The 18811-nt window shown below is 37.0% G+C and overlaps 1 protein-coding gene across 1 annotated transcript in view; it reads right to left on the bottom strand.

The window, feature by feature from the left end:
• The window catches only part of LOC123561917 (uncharacterized), a 133346-nt gene that overhangs the window by 105739 nt on the left and 8796 nt on the right, over positions 1-18811 (bottom strand). The window contains exons 9-14 of the mRNA XM_053537693.1: positions 18067-18460; positions 16836-17026; positions 9083-9188; positions 7313-7447; positions 3355-6582; positions 1194-1359 (exon numbers count right to left, since the gene is read on the bottom strand). Of these exons, the coding sequence (XP_053393668.1) occupies positions 1194-1359; positions 3355-6582; positions 7313-7447; positions 9083-9188; positions 16836-17026; positions 18067-18460 (4220 nt within the window). The remainder of the gene's footprint in view (positions 1-1193; positions 1360-3354; positions 6583-7312; positions 7448-9082; positions 9189-16835; positions 17027-18066; positions 18461-18811) is intronic.

Here is an 18811-nt window from a genome sequence, read left to right as displayed (position 1 = left end):
AAAAAAGTTAACGTTGGCCCCAGTGACCTTGACCTTTGACCTGGTGACCCCCAAAGTCAGTAGGGGTGGTGTACTCAATAAGTACTATCAGCATGTGAAGTTTGAAGGTCCTGGATGCAGTGGTTTGCGAGTAAAGTGCCACCCTAACCTAACCCTAATCCTATTTTTAGTAACAATGACCTTGACCTTGATCCCAGAAACCCCAAAATCAATCCCAAGCTACAACTTTATATAAGTTTTCTATACACCAAGTTTCATCATGATAGCTCATTCCTAAGTTAAGTTATTGACCGAAACCCTTTTTCTATTTTAAGTAACAGTGACCTTGACCTTGACCCCAGAAACCCCAAAATCAATCCCAGCCTTTGTCTTGATATAAGCTACATACAAACCAAGTTTTATTCAAATATCTTTACCGAAACAAAAGTTATTGACCGGAAACACCAGTTTGACGCCGCCCGCCTGACCAACGACATACCCCAATCTAATAACTCAGGTTTTCGTTGAAAACCTGGTTAAAAATCATAACAACTTGCTGGCAAAACTTAAACCAAATTTTCTACATAAAACAAGCAAACCATTGTAATAATTTCAACCAAGAGTTATCAAACATTTTTATGTAAGTAGGTTAGATGACTACGGCCATGTGCAAAGTTAAACTCTAATTCATGTAGGTTCTACAGACTGACATACATGATGAAAGTTTAACTTAGTTTTATAACTAAAACTAGATGCCCACAGGCAACATGTCAAGCCCACCAGCTGTCAAGATCTGACATGACATTTGACCTCCATCTATGCATGACCTTAACCTTTGAGATAGGAACCTGGGTTTTTTGCATGACACTCTGTCTCACTGAGATTAACATTCACGCCAAATATAAACAAGATTGCTCCATGCATGTCAAAGTTATGGTCCGAACAAACAAATTCGGATGGATGCACTGATGTATTGACGCACGCACACACATACACCTAACAGCCATTTTGGATGACTCTGTCTTTGCTTCCGCAAGAGACTCGGCAAAAAGGCTATAATTCCCATTTTAAACTGAGAGTTATGTAGCCTGATAGTGTCAGTATCTTTGATGGCAGGGAAGTCTTATGTGAGCATGCAGTGCATCTACTGAGATATGGCCTTGCATCCAAAACACAATCACTTCTCTATCACATTATTTACAATCAATACATACTGAATTCCAAAAATGGGTGGGTCACCAGCTGAAATGTAGACTTCTTGAAAGGCGTCAGCAAGTCGGCCATCTTTTCGCACAACTAGACGTATTTGTACAGAGTCAGATTCATACATTTCTCCTGTCATCATCTCAAGCACTTGTCCAGATGCGTTTACAACACGACCTGTGTCAAAATCAACTTGTTCTGTATAAATTTATCTTCAGAGGCTTTAAACAAAATGATTTTTGATAGTACAGTCAAACCTGTGCTAAAGACCACCTCGAAATAAAGACCTCCTCGGAACTAAGACCACCGTTAAGACCACCTCAAAATTAAGACCACCTCGGAATAAGGGACATTATTATAAAACCTGTTTAATGATGGCAATATTTTTTTATTCTTGCCATTGAACCTTAAATGGTGCAAGTCTACATGTGTTAAGTGACCATCTGTCCAGCAAGTTCACTTTTTTCATTTCCCAAGGTGGTTTTTACAAACAGTTTTGACTGTACTGCCCATTCAAAGAAGCAGATATATCAAATATGAGCCATGCCATGAGAAAACCAACATAGTGGCTTTGCGACCAGCACGGATCCAGACCAGCCTGCGCCTCTGCACAGTCTGGTCAGAATCCATGCTGTTCACTAACAGTTTCTCTAATTGCAATAGATTATGAAAGGGAACAGTATGGATGCTGACCAGACTGCGCGTATGCGCAGGCTGTTCTGGATCCATGCTGGTTGCAAAGCCACTATGTTGGTTTTCTCATGGCGCGGCTCATATCAGCTTGTTTTAAACCTGAAGCTTTCAACACAACTTTGATATCAGCCACACAACATAACCTATATTTACAAACAAAATTTCACAATACAAAGTTTGCGAATTAATCTAGCATAAATCAAACTTTTCAGTCTATCAAAGCACATTAAATACTGTTTTTTTGTTCTTCTGTGTAGCCATATAGCTTGAAAGAAATAATAGTTATTAATGAAATTATATATGAAGAAACAAAAACCTTTCTGGAAAAAGAACTAAACAGTGTTACTGTATAATTTTGACAGGGTTAAAAATTGCCTTAAATCATCATACAAGTAAAAGGCAAAACAGTGCAAAAAAAAGGATAAAACAGTTTAAAGTAAAAATACATATATATGGCAAATACTACATAGCTTAAAGTATACTGTCTTTGTCCATTTGTCCAAAACTGGACTGTGCAATAATATCCTTTTTTATCATATGTTTGACGTCGTGGGAGTGAAATAAAGCCACATCATAAATTTGATAATATACTAGTGTAATAAAGCTTTGACGTCAACGTCATTAAAAGTATGAGAGACATTGGTCAAAGACCTGTTTATTATAGTAAAAGAAAGTAATTGTTTCATGTTTTGGCAGGAAAAGCTCACATGTGATACAAAGAACATTGCATTTTTGACTTTCCACATTGAATTTATTAAACTCATTGAATAAAATTGATAAAATGCAAGGCAGAGCCTCGCATTTTATGCTGCTTTCTCCTTGATTCGAGCCTCTTAAATCTTTTAGGGGTGCGCATATTTTGGTAAACCTGTTCAATTAAATAATTTTTGTTTGATGTTACAAAAATATTTGCATTTAACAATGGACATTAAGAATTACAATGTTATCATCTTTTATATGTACTTTTTTTGCATGAGACGGAAGGAGGTCAAACTCCACATCATTTTAAAACTTTCTCATCGATTTGAGCCCTTTGTTTGGTAGGTCAATAAGTGTTAATGTTTGTACAGTGTATTTCCATAAAGCAAATTTCTATCAAGACTGAATTCTTGTCCACTTGTTACAACAGCTGAAATATGCTCAGGATGCTTTTAATTTGAAATTTGGACCCACAATATTACCCACTGTGTAATTTCCTTTTGATGTAAAATATTAAAACAGGTATTTACTCAATTTTTCAGTGGTTTCATGACTAACATTTTCCAAGGCATTTTAAAATGTAAATGACAAAAGTTTCTGATGGAAGAACATGCTACATGAGCATGAATTTTACTAAAACACAAGGGCTCGAATCGATGAGAAAGCTTAAATCGACGAGAAACAGGCATATTACTTTATTCAATTCGTTCAATAAATTCAATGAGAAGACACCCATGTAATATCCTCTATAAAGTGTGATAAAATACTTGTTATATTTACCTGAAGAGTCCAACTTGTCTATCTTGTTACATCCTCGGTCTGATGGATCCTGATACGTGCAGTTATTTTGCGGCATTTTCTTTTTTGGATTAAAGTCATTATCATATTCTTCAGGCCACCCCTCACATAGCCTCCGACACAGCCATATAAACTCCATTCCAGTTTTATCTTCTGTATCCTCCACGTCGGGATCATACGAGAACGAACCTCCGTCAACCTGCAGAGGGACCAAGTCACCCCATCTGCGCATTATAAATTCCCCACCGGCAATTCCCACTACTAATGGTGTTGGAATGATACGAATATAGACATCATCAATGGTATACATGCCCATTAGCTCATCCATACTAGTATTTAACCAGAAACGGTATAAGCCATATTCTAGTGTATTACCTTCAAGGATCAAGTTTCTTGCTCCTATAGAGAAAATATCAGCATCTTTTAAATCAGTTATTTCTGTCTCATTCCCCCAGTCAATGTTTTGCTTGAAAACTCTCCACCAATAATATGCAATTTTTGTTGCCGTGCAATTTATTTTCACATCGGAATATACAACAAGCTTTTCTGATCTGTATGCCGTCCTCATGTCAGGGTATTCAGAGTCGCAAAATGGTGGATCACATGTATTTGGCGCAGTCAGATTGACATAAGGCCACCAGCAGGGACCTTTAGTGACCCCTGTTAACCATATTGCAGATTCCTCGGACACCCGATTTTTACATGTCAACACTGTTTCATACAGTCCGGGAACCATATAAATTGTTCTTATTGTTTCATTCCATTTTGCAATAGATTCTGGAGAAACCGTTGTGGTTGAAGGTGTCATAGTGGTTGTGGTTGAAGGTGTCATAGTGGTTGTAGGTGTTGTTGTGGCTGAAGGTGTCATAGTGGTTGTAGTTGATGTTACCGCTGATGTAGTACTTAATGTTGTTGCTGTTGCTGAAGTTGCTGAGGTTGCACTGGTTGTTGCACTGGTCATTGTACTTGTTGTGGACGAAGCTGAACTTGTTGTTGAACCAGTTACCAAAGATGATGAAGTACTAATTGTTGTTGTTGTAGTTGCCAGATGTAAATAACGTCTGCTTTCCCATTCATTGGATGACAAATGAATAAAATGGTCAACATTTGCAGCTAATAAAGATGCCCACTCAGGGATGGAGGAGCAATAGCTATAATCACCAAAGAACTGATAACGGCTTGGAATTGCAGTTTCTTCGACAAAGTCTATCATATAACAGCCCTCTGTGGCGATATTTCCTGGATAAACTGGAAAGTCAAATGTTGTGTTCTTTGATCTAGGTGTGTTTGATGATATTGAAATATCAAAACAACCTCTGTGTACATAAATCGAAACATTAACGTTAGCAGAACCAACAATGTTAGAAGCATACAGCTGTACATAGTATGAACCAGTATTATCATAGTGGTGTAAGGCAAAATCCTTGTAGAAGATGCTGTCACTAGTTGTATCATCATATACCCAGTCAAAGGTCATGTGACTTCCACGATCATATGACGCTTGAAACCAAACGTAATGTTCTTGTGCAAAATAGTCATTATTTGAACCACCTCCAGCTTTTTTAATGTTTGTCACCTCGTCAAAGTCATATACTGTTACCTGTAAGTTTGTAATTCCTTCATATATGTCCAACGTGTCTGAAAATGTCTCTTGACTAACGATATTCCAGATTGTGATATCAACAGAATAATTACCTCCCTTGGTATATGTATGGTCAAAGGTCAGCATGAGATCATGATTGGGAGAATAACTGACAACAAGGGCAGTCGTAGGTAGAGGCTGGATGGATGTAACAGTTCCATCTCCAAAGTCTATCTGATATGAGGCATTTGTCGGCAGCTGCTTTCTGTTGTCAAATTGAAGTTCAAATGAGTGTGTGACTGAGTAATCCACAGTGTAGGGTGGGCCCATGTAACTGACCTTTGTCAAGCTAATGGTTTTGAAGGCAACTACAGGGTTTTGGACAATAACTGGTCCAATCAGTGAGTAAGCAGACTGGTGATTTATACTGTTGTTGGCAAAGAGATGAATATTGTATACACCTGGGCTTACAAATGTATGGTTAACCGAGACAGAGTTTGACCTTGAACACGAGTCAGTATGATCAGCAGAGCCATCTTGGAAATTCCATCTGCAAATTGCTCTTGTACCACCAGCCATTGAAGCTTGAAAGTTAGAGTGATGATTGGTGATCACATACAAAGGGTTAGGGGTCAACTCAAGGTCATATATCATCTCATCCACGTCAACAACTTCATACAATGTGATCCAGCTGACAAGGTTGGAAACATTCATTGACACATTATATGTTCCTGCTGCAGTATAGGCATGAAACATGGCAAAGACGACAGCATCTTGATCTGTCACATTAAACGGATCAACAGTAACTGTTCCATCTTGAAAGTCTACTGTAATAATGGCTTCAGTCGCAGGTTCAACACCACCAAGAAACGTCAGGTTAAAAGGAACATAAACTGGTGAACCAAAAATTAATACATGCGGGGTGGTAGAAGTTGAGTCCAGGTTAGTTACTGGATATTGTACAACTACAGTGTAGGAATCATTAAAGTAATCAACTGGATTATCAAGTTCTAGAAACAAATTGTATGTTCCAGGCAATATGTACGAGTGCTGACTTGAAATATTGTCTGGGGCTTGTAGAAGTTCAGTGTAAAATGAAATGTTAGGAGTATCATCACCATAACTTATTGTTGTGTTGAATCTCGAGCACCAGGTCATTTCTATGTACAATGTAGTCATTTCAAGTACAGGCAGGAACAGCCGGTCAATTGTTATGGCTAAATTTGTGATCAGATAGTCAACCCATACTCCTGTAGTATAATTCTGCACCGGACTCACCAGGTTACTGACATTACCATACACACTGTAATATCCGTAACCATGGTAATCAGAGTCATATATCACAGCAACACCAGTTCCGCTGTCAAGAATATAAGCAGTATCCAAGGTTGTGTTTCCAAATGTAACAGTGACATTCATGTCCGACCCTGCACTGACACTGAGCATCATATTTGTACTAATCTGCCCATAAGGTATAGGCTCTATCTCATGTATTACAAAATTTTCAATGATCACTTGCACAATCAAGGTGAAGGTAACATTTACAGATGAGACAAGGTTAGATGCAAGTATCTGTACAGAAAACTGTCCTGTACTTGTGTAGCTGTGCCATATATAACCATCAAAATCTGTAAGCAAAGCAGAAAATAGAAGCTAACTGTAGAATACTAGTTGAAAGTTTAAAGGGTTACCTTTCATACCTGTACTAATTTTAATACTAGATGCAAAGTTTAAAGGGTTACCTTTCATACATAATATTAATCTTTATAAGATAAACATCAATTGTGTCTGAATTCTTTCCTTAGTTATTATCCTAAAATGTATTTTATTTGACACAACAAATGGCTTAAATGCTTGTAATGTGGTAATGATCACCTAAAATAGTAAAAAGATGAGGTTCTTGCCTTTTCTTTTTGTATACTTGTTATACCTAATTTAACCACAGAGCGGAATCAAGCATACTCTAGATCAGGGCCTGTATTCATCAATGTTCTGGTTTTTGAATTAAAACTTTGACCTTAAAGTGCCATATATTTAATTCCCTTTAAACTTTGACCTCAATGAATTTCCACTGCTAAACTATGCACAGCATTTTGCTTTAGCAGCAGCTAAATTCATGCAAACTTTCTTAAAAATACAGCAAAAACACTTTTCAGGATTTAAAGTCTGAAGCTAAATTTCAGACTAAAAATGTTTATAAGTACGTGTTAAGATTTGGCAAAACAACAAACGGTTCTATTCATGGCCTTTCATTTACAATGTTAGTGGTACTATTACAAACAGAGCAGAGCAAACATATTTAAGTTACAGTGTTAATTTGTTTTCCTTAAGCCTGTTCAAATGTAAATTTTAACTCACCACTAACAGAAGCATAAGTCATTACACCACAGCCAGATGTTCCATTTCCACCTGTACAGTTTGTTGTACCATTCATCACTGCAAAGTTGTAGATGGTACCATCCCCCATGTCAGCTATGAAATTTACATCAGTTCCTGAAACAAAATCATAAAAAAGTATTGTCATCCTAAACAGCTCCACCTTGCTGGTTCACAATCCTGGAACACTGATAAGGCTAACTACTATAGTTCACAATTCAGGAACACTGGCAAGGTAAACTATTAGTTTACAATTCAGAGGCACTGGCATGGTAAACTACTAGCTAACAATTCAGGAACACTGACACAGAAATCTACTAGTTCACAATCCTGGAACACTGATAAGGCTAACTACTAGTTCACAATTCAGGAACACTGACAACGAAATCTACTAGTTAACAATTCAGGAACACTGGCAAGCAAAACTACTTGTTCACAATTCAGGAACACTGACAAAGAAATCTACTAGTTCGCAATTCAGGAACACTGACAAAGAAGTCTACTACTTAACAATTCAGGAACACTGGCAAGCAAAATTACTAGTTCACAATTCAGGAACACTGACAAAGAAATCTACTAGTTAACAATTCTGGAACACTGACAAAGAAAACTACTAAGTTCACAATTCAAGAACACTGACAAAAAAATCTGTTAGTCAACAATTCAGGAACACTGGCAAGCAAAACTACTACTTCACAATTCAGAAACATTGACAAGGTAAACTACTAGTTAACAGTTCAGGAACACTGACAAGGTAAACTACTTGTTCACAGTTCAGGAACACTGACAAGGAAAACAACTTCTTCACAATTCAGAAACACTGACAAGGTAAACTACTAGTTAACAGTTCAGGAACACTGACAAAGTAAACTACTTGTTCACAGTTCAGGAACACTGACAAGGAAAACTACTAGTTCACAATTCAGGAACACTGACAAGATAAACTACTTGTTCACAATTTGGAAACACTGTAAGGTTAACTACTGGTTCACAATCCTGGAACACTGATAAAACTAATTACTGGTTCACAATCTGGAAATGGTATAAGGTTAACTACTAGTTCACAATTAATTCAGGAACACTGAAAATGTTATCAACATGTTCACAATCCAATTACACTGATGAGGTTAGCTACTTGTTCACAATCCAGTAGCACTGATAATCTTAACTACTGTTTCACAACCTAAGGAACACTGATAAGGTTATCTACTGGTTCACAATCCAGTAACACTGAAAATGTTATCAAATTGTTCACAATCCAGTAGACTAAGCACTGATAATCTTAACTACTGTTTCACAATCTAAGGAACATTGATAAGGTTATCTACTGGTTCACAATCCAGTAACACTGAAATTGTTATCAACTTGTTCACAATCCAATTACACTGATGAGGTTAGCTACTTGTTCACAATCCAGTAGCACTGATAATCTTAACTACTGTTTCACAATCTAAGGAACACTGATAAGGTTATCTACTAGTTCACAATCCAGTAGCTCTGATAATCTTAACTGCTGGTTCACAATCTAAGGAAAACTGATAAGGTTAGCTACTGGTTCACAATCCAGTAGCACTGATAATCTTAACTACTGGTTCACAATCTAAGGAACACTGTTAAGGCTAACTCTGCACAATACATAACAGACATACTGTAGAGAAAGTGGATCAAAAATAACGTTTTAAACTAACATGCTTCCATTGTTTAATGCTTGGATGTTTATACTAGATGTAACAACTATGTGAGGAGATATACCTTCTGTTATATTCCACATGATTAAGAAAGGAGTGTATTTCTCAACAGCAGTTCCATCAGTTGTTGCACTTAGGTTCTTGATCTCATCTTGAACTATCAGTATCAGCTGGCAAAAAAATAAAACAATAGCTAAAACCAAACCTTAAAATACTCAATAAAGTGCAGTCTTAAGTTTTTAAGTCACTGGCCCACTATATATTCAAACTGACTGTAATAAATGTGGCAGTGCATGAATTTTCCCAATATAAATATATATACATTGTAAAATAGAACTGAACTGGATAGTGTTAAATGTGTGTATACAGGACATTGATGCCCCTGTTCCTGTCTTTATATGGTTATATGTAACATGATGATAATGTTAACTGAATGGAATGCTGTTAAATGTGTGTGTGTGTGTGTGTGTGTGTGTGTGTGTGTGTGTTTCGGGTTTAATGTCTTTTCTAACAATTTTTCAGTCATATAAACGACAGTGTCTACTTGTAGCAGTGAGCACAATGCCCAACTTTATAGTGCTGCCTCACTGGAATATCACGCCGTAGACACATGACATGATACCCCACCCAGTCACATTATACTGACACCGGGGCTGACCAGTCCTAGCACTACCCTCTTAATGCGGAAGCTGCTAGTACCATTTTTTATGTCTTTGGTATGACACGGCCGGGGATCAAACCCACAACCTCCCACACTAGAAGCGGACGCTCTACCACTAGGCTACCAAGATGGTGTCCACAGGACATTGATACCCCTGTTTCTGTCTTTATATGGTTATATGTAACATGCTGATAATGTTACAAAAAATAAATTTTCATAGTACCTTTTTACCTTCGCTTTGGGGTGTCAGTATTCAGATGAGGGTAACAAGGATACTACAAAACATCACCAAGAAACACAAAATAAAAGAAACTAAGAGTATACATCTGTTTTTTAGAGGAGTGGGAGGGAAAGGAGGGAATAAATCTCAAATAAAACCCCAGGTTCACAACTTCACATGCTGAATAACACTGTGAGGCCTTTAATGCATATTTCTGACTAAGTCAAAGACCATAACTCTAGCTTCACCCAGTTAAATCAGAAATAAATGCAAAGGTGCACAAATCTACAAGCAGAATAATATTCCTATATGGTTTCCTGACTATAGGTCAATTTCTTTTTAAATGTATGGAACAGTTTAAGCCATTTCTGAACATTTTTATCACAGTTCTAACCTGACAGTGAAATCCAAAGCAAAACCCCAGGTGCACAATTTCAAATGCTGAATAATATTTTCATATTGTTTCCTGACTCTAGGTCAAATACTCTTTTACATATACACATGCAAAACAAACTTTCAGGCCCTTTTCTGCATATTCTTGTCCAAGTCAAGGGCTGTAACTCTGGTCTGGCAACAAAATCAAAGGTGCACGACTTCACATGCTGAAAAACAATCCTATTATGTTTTATGACTCTAGGTTGAAACTTTTCGAGATATACACCACACAAGTTTCGACATAAAACATAAGAACAAGGTTAAATGTATGTGCCCACCTGCTCCCTCCTCCCTCAGAAAAAAGTAATTGAGGGGCACATAAAGTAATAAAATACAGTGCTCAAGCATACTTAAGTCATAACTTGCTTAAAGTCTGGCCCTTTTTAACTAAAATCAGTAAAATTGTTCCTTAGAAACCTGCTAACAGGCAATACCTTCATCAGAATTTCTTAGTTTGAAAAAGAGCATAACTTAACCAAACTGTAAGCAATAGTTACAAAACCTACCATGTGGAATCCTCTTATAGTGCAAAAAATGTTTGAATGTGTGGTTTAAAAACATTTGGTCCAGTAGTTTCATGCCTACAGGCAAACTTTCAGGAAGTATTCACAAAGTTTCTATTTAAAAGAAAGGTAAAATGTTGAGCAAATGTAAGCCAGAGTTATGAAACTTGTTTTGTGGAATTAACTCATGATGCCAAAGGCCAGTGTGGAGTTTCAAAGCATTTTAACTAAAATACATATTAGGTTAAAAAGGGACATGATCTTGACAAAATAAAAGCTAGAGTGATGTTACCTGCCCTGCAATGTCATATAATGATATCAGAGCTATGTATAAAGTTCAAAGCATTCAGTTAAGTAGTTTTTAAGACACCTGCAAAAATGCCACAGAGCAGATACACAAGTTGCACAATTCTGATAAACTAGAAATGCATCCATAGGACACAGATGTCCCCACTATGTGATGTTAGGACATAGATAATATACGAGCCGCGTCAAGCATAAACAGCCGTTATCGTTAAATTAATTGTTCCGAGTAATATGACGTCAAATGTTAGAAATGACGTAACAAAATGGCGGCGCCCGTATTTTCACATGACAGTTTGTAAACAGAAGAAAATTTCAAGAAATGGATACGTTCGAGGTAATATTTTATAGAATTATTTGTAATGATGACAGAGAAAGTATTTTCAAATTGATTTACCCACATAACTTTTCAAAATATCAAGAGATCTACATCTATAATCATACAATATTCAAGCAAAGTCGAAGGTCAGGACCGGTCAAAATGCTTAGATTGTATAAATAATGTTGTTAGATTGCTTATTAACTTATGTCATTCTGGAATATAAGATAAGTGTTTAACACATCTCTACAAGGCAGATATGAATACTGATTTTTGTTTGCAAATGCTCATGCATAGATCTGCTGTATTACGAAGGTTCTATGCATAGGAACATATTTAGATTGAAAGCAATGCGGAAGCAAACATGAATATGTTGCCAATTAGATGCTTTAGCAAATATTCAATAAAAAAAAATCATCCTGTTTATTTATGTTGCAATGACCTTGGATGGTACGGATTTCGAAAAATTAAATCAACCTAATTTATCATCGCTTAATTACTTATCGTCGCAGTGGGCGAGTGGTTAGCGTGTTTGACTACAAGGACGAAATTTTCGACTTCGAAACCTCATCTAGTCAACTTTTTTTTCAACTTATTTTTTTCTTTCCTGTTTAGTATTTTTTTCATTAAATATATTTCAATGGCATGCCTCAATTACGAAATGTTTTATTTTTCATTTGCACAGGAGCTAAATGATCTTCTGTCATGCTTTGGATTGACAGACCAAACTAACATTGGCCGTTCTGCAGCAACTTATGATACTGATACTGATATTGATGAGGTGCAAGATGTTAGCATTGAATCCCGTCTTCAAAGATATTACACAGCTACCCACCTTGCAGAGGAATACGGTAATGAATCAGAAACTCAAGTTAATGAAGACACTAATGTAAATAGTGAAGATCCACAGTGTGATATTAACAATGTGAAAACAATTTATGAAAGTGGATGCAAATGTACAGAAAACTGCTTCAGTAATTTTACTTTTTCCCAGATTGAATCAAGCATTCTTAATGTAAGGGAAATGACAAAAAGTGAAAAGGAAATGCTAATTATGGGCACTCTCAAGAGGATAATCTCTGATGCTAGATGTAAGGGAAGTCGTAAACGTTCACGATATGAATATGTGTTTGAGGGTGTAACAGTGTGCCATGAAACATTTCTAGTGGTGTTTGATATTAAAGACAGACAACTGAGAAACATTAAACATCCCATTGAAGAACATGGTGCTCAGCCACATGTTCACGGCCACAGCGGTAGACGTGCCCCCAACGCATTTCCTCCTGAAGTAATTAAGGACGCAGTGCAATATATACTGAGCTACGCAAACGAAGAGGGACTCCCTCAGCCTGCGGCACCAAGAGGGCGAGAGGACGAGGCCCCAATTTACTTACCATCCTCGGACACAAAGCAGTCCGTACACAGTGAGTATGTAAAACGTTGTATGGAAGCTGAAAAGAGGTATGTTGGTTTAACAACATTTAAAGACGTATGGAAAAATTGTTTGCCACATATAAAAATAGCCTCTCCAAAGGAAGATGTGTGCAAAGTATGCGAGGACTGTAAGCAGGATATCAAGCTTGCCATGAGCAAAAATGACAAAAATACTTGCAACACAGAAGTACCACAATCATGTACTCCAAGCCAGGAAAGAAAGGGAACTATACGTAGAATGCGTGGAAAGGTCTACAGCAATGTTTGTTAACCGGGCACAACAAGACCAGGCTGCGGGAGATGTGATGTTAGGACATAGATTATATTATTACTATTAGAAGTGTGAGTCCTTTGAGTAATGGTGCTTTAACAGTAGAACTTGTACTGTATACAAATGTACTTGAAAAGAACTTCAAATATGACTGTAGGTATTTATTTTACCTTTAAATGATTTAATATTACATTGTCCTGTTAGGTGTAAAAAAAAATTGTTTCCGGTATCCTGACCTACCCTAAATTTATGGCCTTGGAGAATACTTTTTCAACTTTTTAACAAAAAGTTGCAAAACTGCATTTTTTATGCTTTAAACATGGCCAATGATGTTAGAAATCAACTTACTGATGCTCTAAAGGCATAACCACCTTATTTGTATTCATTTTTTGACACAAAAGTGTGACCTTGACTTTTCAGCAAGCGGTCTGGGTCTTACACTAAAAATATCGTCTGGTAATGGTGAATGTTTGTGTCAATATCATAATCATTCATTCATGCAAAAATTACAGACCTAAATTCTTCAACTTATAATGATGAACTTGACCTTTAAGGTCGGTATCTACAAGTAAGTCATGCCTTCAACATATTGTCTACTTATGATGCATGTTTGTGCTTAGTTACTTTAATATCCATTTATTCATACAAAAGTTATAGATCGGACATGAAACATGGAGTAATTTTTTTACTTCTAAGTATGCTCTTTACCTTTAAGGTACCGTTATAGGTCTTGAATTGGATACTTGTTAAGGCTTGTGAGGTTTGTGCTCAGTTACTTGAATATCCATGCATGTATACAAAGCTACAGAGCAGACAAGAAAAATTGCCTTTAATCTTTGATGTCTTAAGTGTGACCTTGACCTTTAAGGTAGTGGTATAAGTCTTGAACATCTTGTTATGGAGAATTCTGTGCCAACATATCTGGATATCCATAACTGCATAAAATGTTACAAAGTAAACAAGAAAATTGACCTTTAAATCTTGACCTCTTAGTTTGACCATGACCTTTAAGGCAGGAGTATGGCTCTTCAATGTGACATGTCATCTTGTTTTAGTGGTTATTTGTGCCAATTTATTTTAACCCTTAGCCTGCTGGCGGCAAGTGATTCTGCCTTTGCGACCAGTGCAGACCAAGATCAGCCTGCACATCCATGCAGTCTGATCATGGTCTGCACTGTTCGCTATTCAGTCAGTAAATTTTCAGTGAACACCCCTTCAAATGATAAATGGTATTGCCCAAATTGAATGAAAGACCAGTCCATTTTAGAAATTTAGCAGGCTAAGGGTTAATATCTGACAATGCAAAACAAAGTTACTGGCTGGCCACTATATAACTTGAAGTCATCTCAAGATGCTAACGGCTGGCATGGAGTTTGAAAACATTTGCTCTAGCAGTTTCTGAGAAACCTGCGCTTACATGCAAAATTTTATCCAAAATGTATAAGTAAAAAAAACTTTAAAAAGGCATAATTTTGACAAAATAAAAGCTAAAGCTATGCAACTTGCCCTGTGTGGCTGGTCACCTTATGATATTACTATTATACCAGATTTATATAGCGCCCCTTTCATGATAAACATGTTCAAAGGTGCTTTACATAGCACAAAGGCAGCCACTCAGTGCACCAAATTCGTCCTCTACTAGTACGGACACAGAGCGATCTGACCAGTGGGGCAGAGTGAGACGAAGCCCCCAGATCAGAGAGAAAGAAATCCCTTTAGATACAGGCATGTCCGGCTAACTTAGCCTAGCTCTTTGCAAACAGACAGTGTGGTTCTTTAACATGCCCGGTGTATAGCACTCAAGAGCATCTCAGAAAATTTCAGTGCCTTGACCAGGATTCAAACCCTGGACATCTGGATTAACAGTCAAGTGTGTAACCACTAGACCACCAGGCCACCTACAAAGGACATGACTGTAAAGTGTTTAAGAGCATTTAGTTCAATAGCTTTTGAAAAACCTGCTTAAATGTAAAACTGCGGATGCTGACACCGATGAAATGCTAGCAGTCAAAGCTTGACTATATGAACAATTTCATTTGCTTGAGCTAAGAGTGAATAATCCTATATCTTGTGAATTAGTAAATTACATATGAGCCGCGCCATGAGAAAACCAACATACTGGCTTCGTGATCAGCATGGATCCAGACCAGCCTGCGCATCCGCGCAGTCTGGTCAGGATCCATGCTGTTCACTTTCAAAGTCTATTGCAATTAGAGAAATTGTTAGCGAACAGCATGGATCCTGACCAGACTGCACGGATGCGCAGGCTGGTCTGGATCCATGTTGGTCACAAAGCCATTATGTTGGTTTTCTCATGGCACGGCTCATACAGTGCATTCGCGATGCTACAAATCGCAATTTAACGAAATACCGGTATACTACGAAAAGGTTTTGTGGTCCCGGCTGCTTTCCTTCTTATTTCTATGTTACAAATTCGTGGTTTTACGAAAATGCAATTTTACGAAAAATGCGCTCCTACGAATATATTGTTATGTCCTTAAAGCATGTTTTCAACTTGTTTAAGTGGCGATTTTACGAATACCTGTATCGTCTAAATTTTCACACCTTCCATAACGGCGTGAAAACGCTTTAGAGTGGAAAGTGTTACTATCATTTAGCTGGGCGTAAACAGTAATTAAAGTGTGAAAACTTAGTAATTAAATTCGAAACTCATACGCTGTACACTATGACAAAATTTAGTGGTTAATTTTTTCTCCTATAACTACCAGATCGGATGGCATACCAGTCACACTTGCTTCGATATCTATAAGTCTCAAACAATAACTGCATAAAGAAAATAAAAAAAATATTTAAGTCCTGATCGTCTGTTTATTGTCGTTTACATTCCAGATACCATCTGAGTTCAGATTCGAATAAGATTTGTAGAAAACCTAGATGTACATATAAAATTGGTATACATGACTGTATTCATATACGAAAATCACGTTTAAATATCACGGGTTACGACGTGTAGATATTAAGGTGCTGTATATTTCCTATGCTACGCTCGAACGAAAATGCGATATTACGAAAAAAACGGCCGGTCCCTTGGCTTTTCGTAGGATCGCGATTGTACTGTATTTAGATTGTGTTCAACACACTCTGATTAAACTTAAAAAAACTCCTTTAAAATATTTATTCTATCATATGATCCGGGCTAGGAAACTGCTGAATATTTCCATTAAGTGCTACCTAAGGGGAATTGTTACATAGTTTGTTTAATTCTTGGACTCCTAAAATTTTCAGAAATTGTATGAAATATACAATTTTTTTATTCTAGTCCAAAGTTTGTTTAGTTCACTTCATTTCAAATATTTTCTTAGCAAACAAAAATCCGTTTCAAGTATACCAACTCAAACATTATGTAAAGTTGACATAGTGAATAATTGAATTAAATGACATATTATAATGTTGATTTGTGCGGTCTAAAGTCACAAGTTAAGTTCATATGGCAAATCTCCAACAATTATTTGTATCTAGCATGAAAAGCTGGTATTTGAAATCTCAAGGACTTTCTGTTTCCAGCCAAACAAGTTTTCAACTGCAGTTATCCCTGCTTTTGTGATTCTCATGTCTTACTACCTTCAACACCTTTAATTAACAAATCTCATATGGTATAGTAGCTACAGAGTAGATTTTGAAGAAACTCTGATATTATGAAAACTACTTACAGATGCTGCGCTGGAGCTGCAGTTGTTCACAGCTAATACAGAGATGTTGTAGACACCAGCTGTCATCCATGTATGTTCAATGCTCCTATTTGTACCAATACTTGTGTTACCATCATCAAAATCCCAGTAATACACAACATTTGAGCCAGGGTGGGGTGGTACCATCAGTAACACAGATGAGTTAGTAACCGCTAAAAAAATATTCCAAAATAAATCATTTTTTCCTGATTAACTTTTTTTCTTGCTTGAAATTTGGAAAATACTTTCCAACTGAATTATAGAATTAGTGAGTTTTCTTTTAAACATAGGAAAACATAACTACAGTAGAACTTCTGTTAATCATTTCTTCAAAGAGTAAACTCCTCTCCACAGAGGCAGAGCTTTTCTCTCCCACTTAATAAAATTCGTAGTGAATTAACCTCTGTGGAGAAGAAGCCTCTGTAGAACAAACACATTTGAAACACACAATGAGAAAACCAACATAAAGCATTTGCGACCAGCGCAGTCTGGTCAGGATCCATGCTGTTCATTAATGGTTTCTCAAATTACAATAGGCTTTGAATACGAACAGCATGGATCCTGACCAGACTGCTGGTCGCAAATGCACTATGTTGGTTTTCTCATGGTGTGGTTCAAATTTATTTTTAGTTTTTCACTAGCTGAGTTTACTGTGTTTCCTTCTACTTAATATGAAAGTTGACATAAAAAGTAATTAAAGGGAGTACACTTGAACAATTTTGACTTTAAAATAATGTCCCAATCAACATAATGAGAATAAAACTTTATTTCTTTCACAAACAATGTGACGCCCATACATGTACTAGATATGCTAAACCACTCAATCAAACATCAACAGCTTGAGCTCTTGGGCTCACTGGAGCAATTAACTATTAGCCTGCTGACGGCAAGTGATTCTGCCTTTGCAACCAGTGCAGACCATGATCAGACTGCACAGATGTTCACTATTCAGTAAGTAAATTTTGAGTGAACACTCCTTCGAATGATAAATGGTACTGCTCAAACTGAATGATGGACCAGTCCATTTTAGAAATTTAGCAGGCTAAAGGTTAACATGATCTGCCACCATTTTTCTATGTTTGGATCACTCGAATCCCTGGATAACGTAATGGTTTTTAGTCCCCTCTCAACCTTGAGCAATAAATGTTTTACTGTATTTTGTATTTACCCAAGGTTGTGAACACATGAATGACATAATATGCAAAGTTTTTACCTGCAGTATAATTGCACAATATCATAACGTTTTCTATGAGCACCTGTACATCGACACTATCAATGGTAGTTATGGAGGAAATGTTATTTGACGCAGAAACAGATATGTTTCTTGTAATAAAACCCTGCTCTACATAAGTATGTCTAAACTTCAGTCTCACTGGCCTCACAACGTGCGCACGTATGGCATGAGCAGCTGCTAGCATGGGGTCACTGCTAGCAAACATTAACGTATATCCATTGCTTGCTCTTTCGGACCAAGTAGAATCAGCCTGTACATCAAAATAATACTCGTAAGCTGAGGCTGTTGTATTTATTATCTGGAGTCTAGCCGAGTCTTCTTTTACAGCAAGGAAATCTCCTGCTTGTACGCTCAGTAAATCACTGTCTGGAACCTGCAACAACAAAATCTGAGGCTATAAAAAGGACATATCGTTGTCTGCAGTTTGTAACTGTAATCTAGGTAAATCACTGTCTGGATCCTGCAACAAAAAAGTCAGACTGTATGGAAAGCAAATCTTTGTCTACAGCTTGTGTCTAGAGCTTGTAACTGTATTTAAAGTAAATGACTGTGTTGAACCTGCAACAACAAAGATAGGCATTTGACCATCATGTTCCGAAACTAGCAAATATAAATTCAGGCTTTTAAAAGTGTATTACTGTTTTGAAAGCCATCACCTGATCTGAAAAGACAGAGTATAAGGATCTTATAACACTCCCTATGTAAGACAGGGCCCAATGGATAG

The sequence above is a fragment of the Mercenaria mercenaria genome, chromosome 2 (assembly GCF_021730395.1).
Source record: "Mercenaria mercenaria strain notata chromosome 2, MADL_Memer_1, whole genome shotgun sequence".
Classification (NCBI taxonomy): Eukaryota; Metazoa; Mollusca; class Bivalvia; order Venerida; family Veneridae; genus Mercenaria; species Mercenaria mercenaria.
Note: the sequence above shows the minus strand (reverse complement) of the source record. Positions and strands in the feature narration are given on the sequence as shown.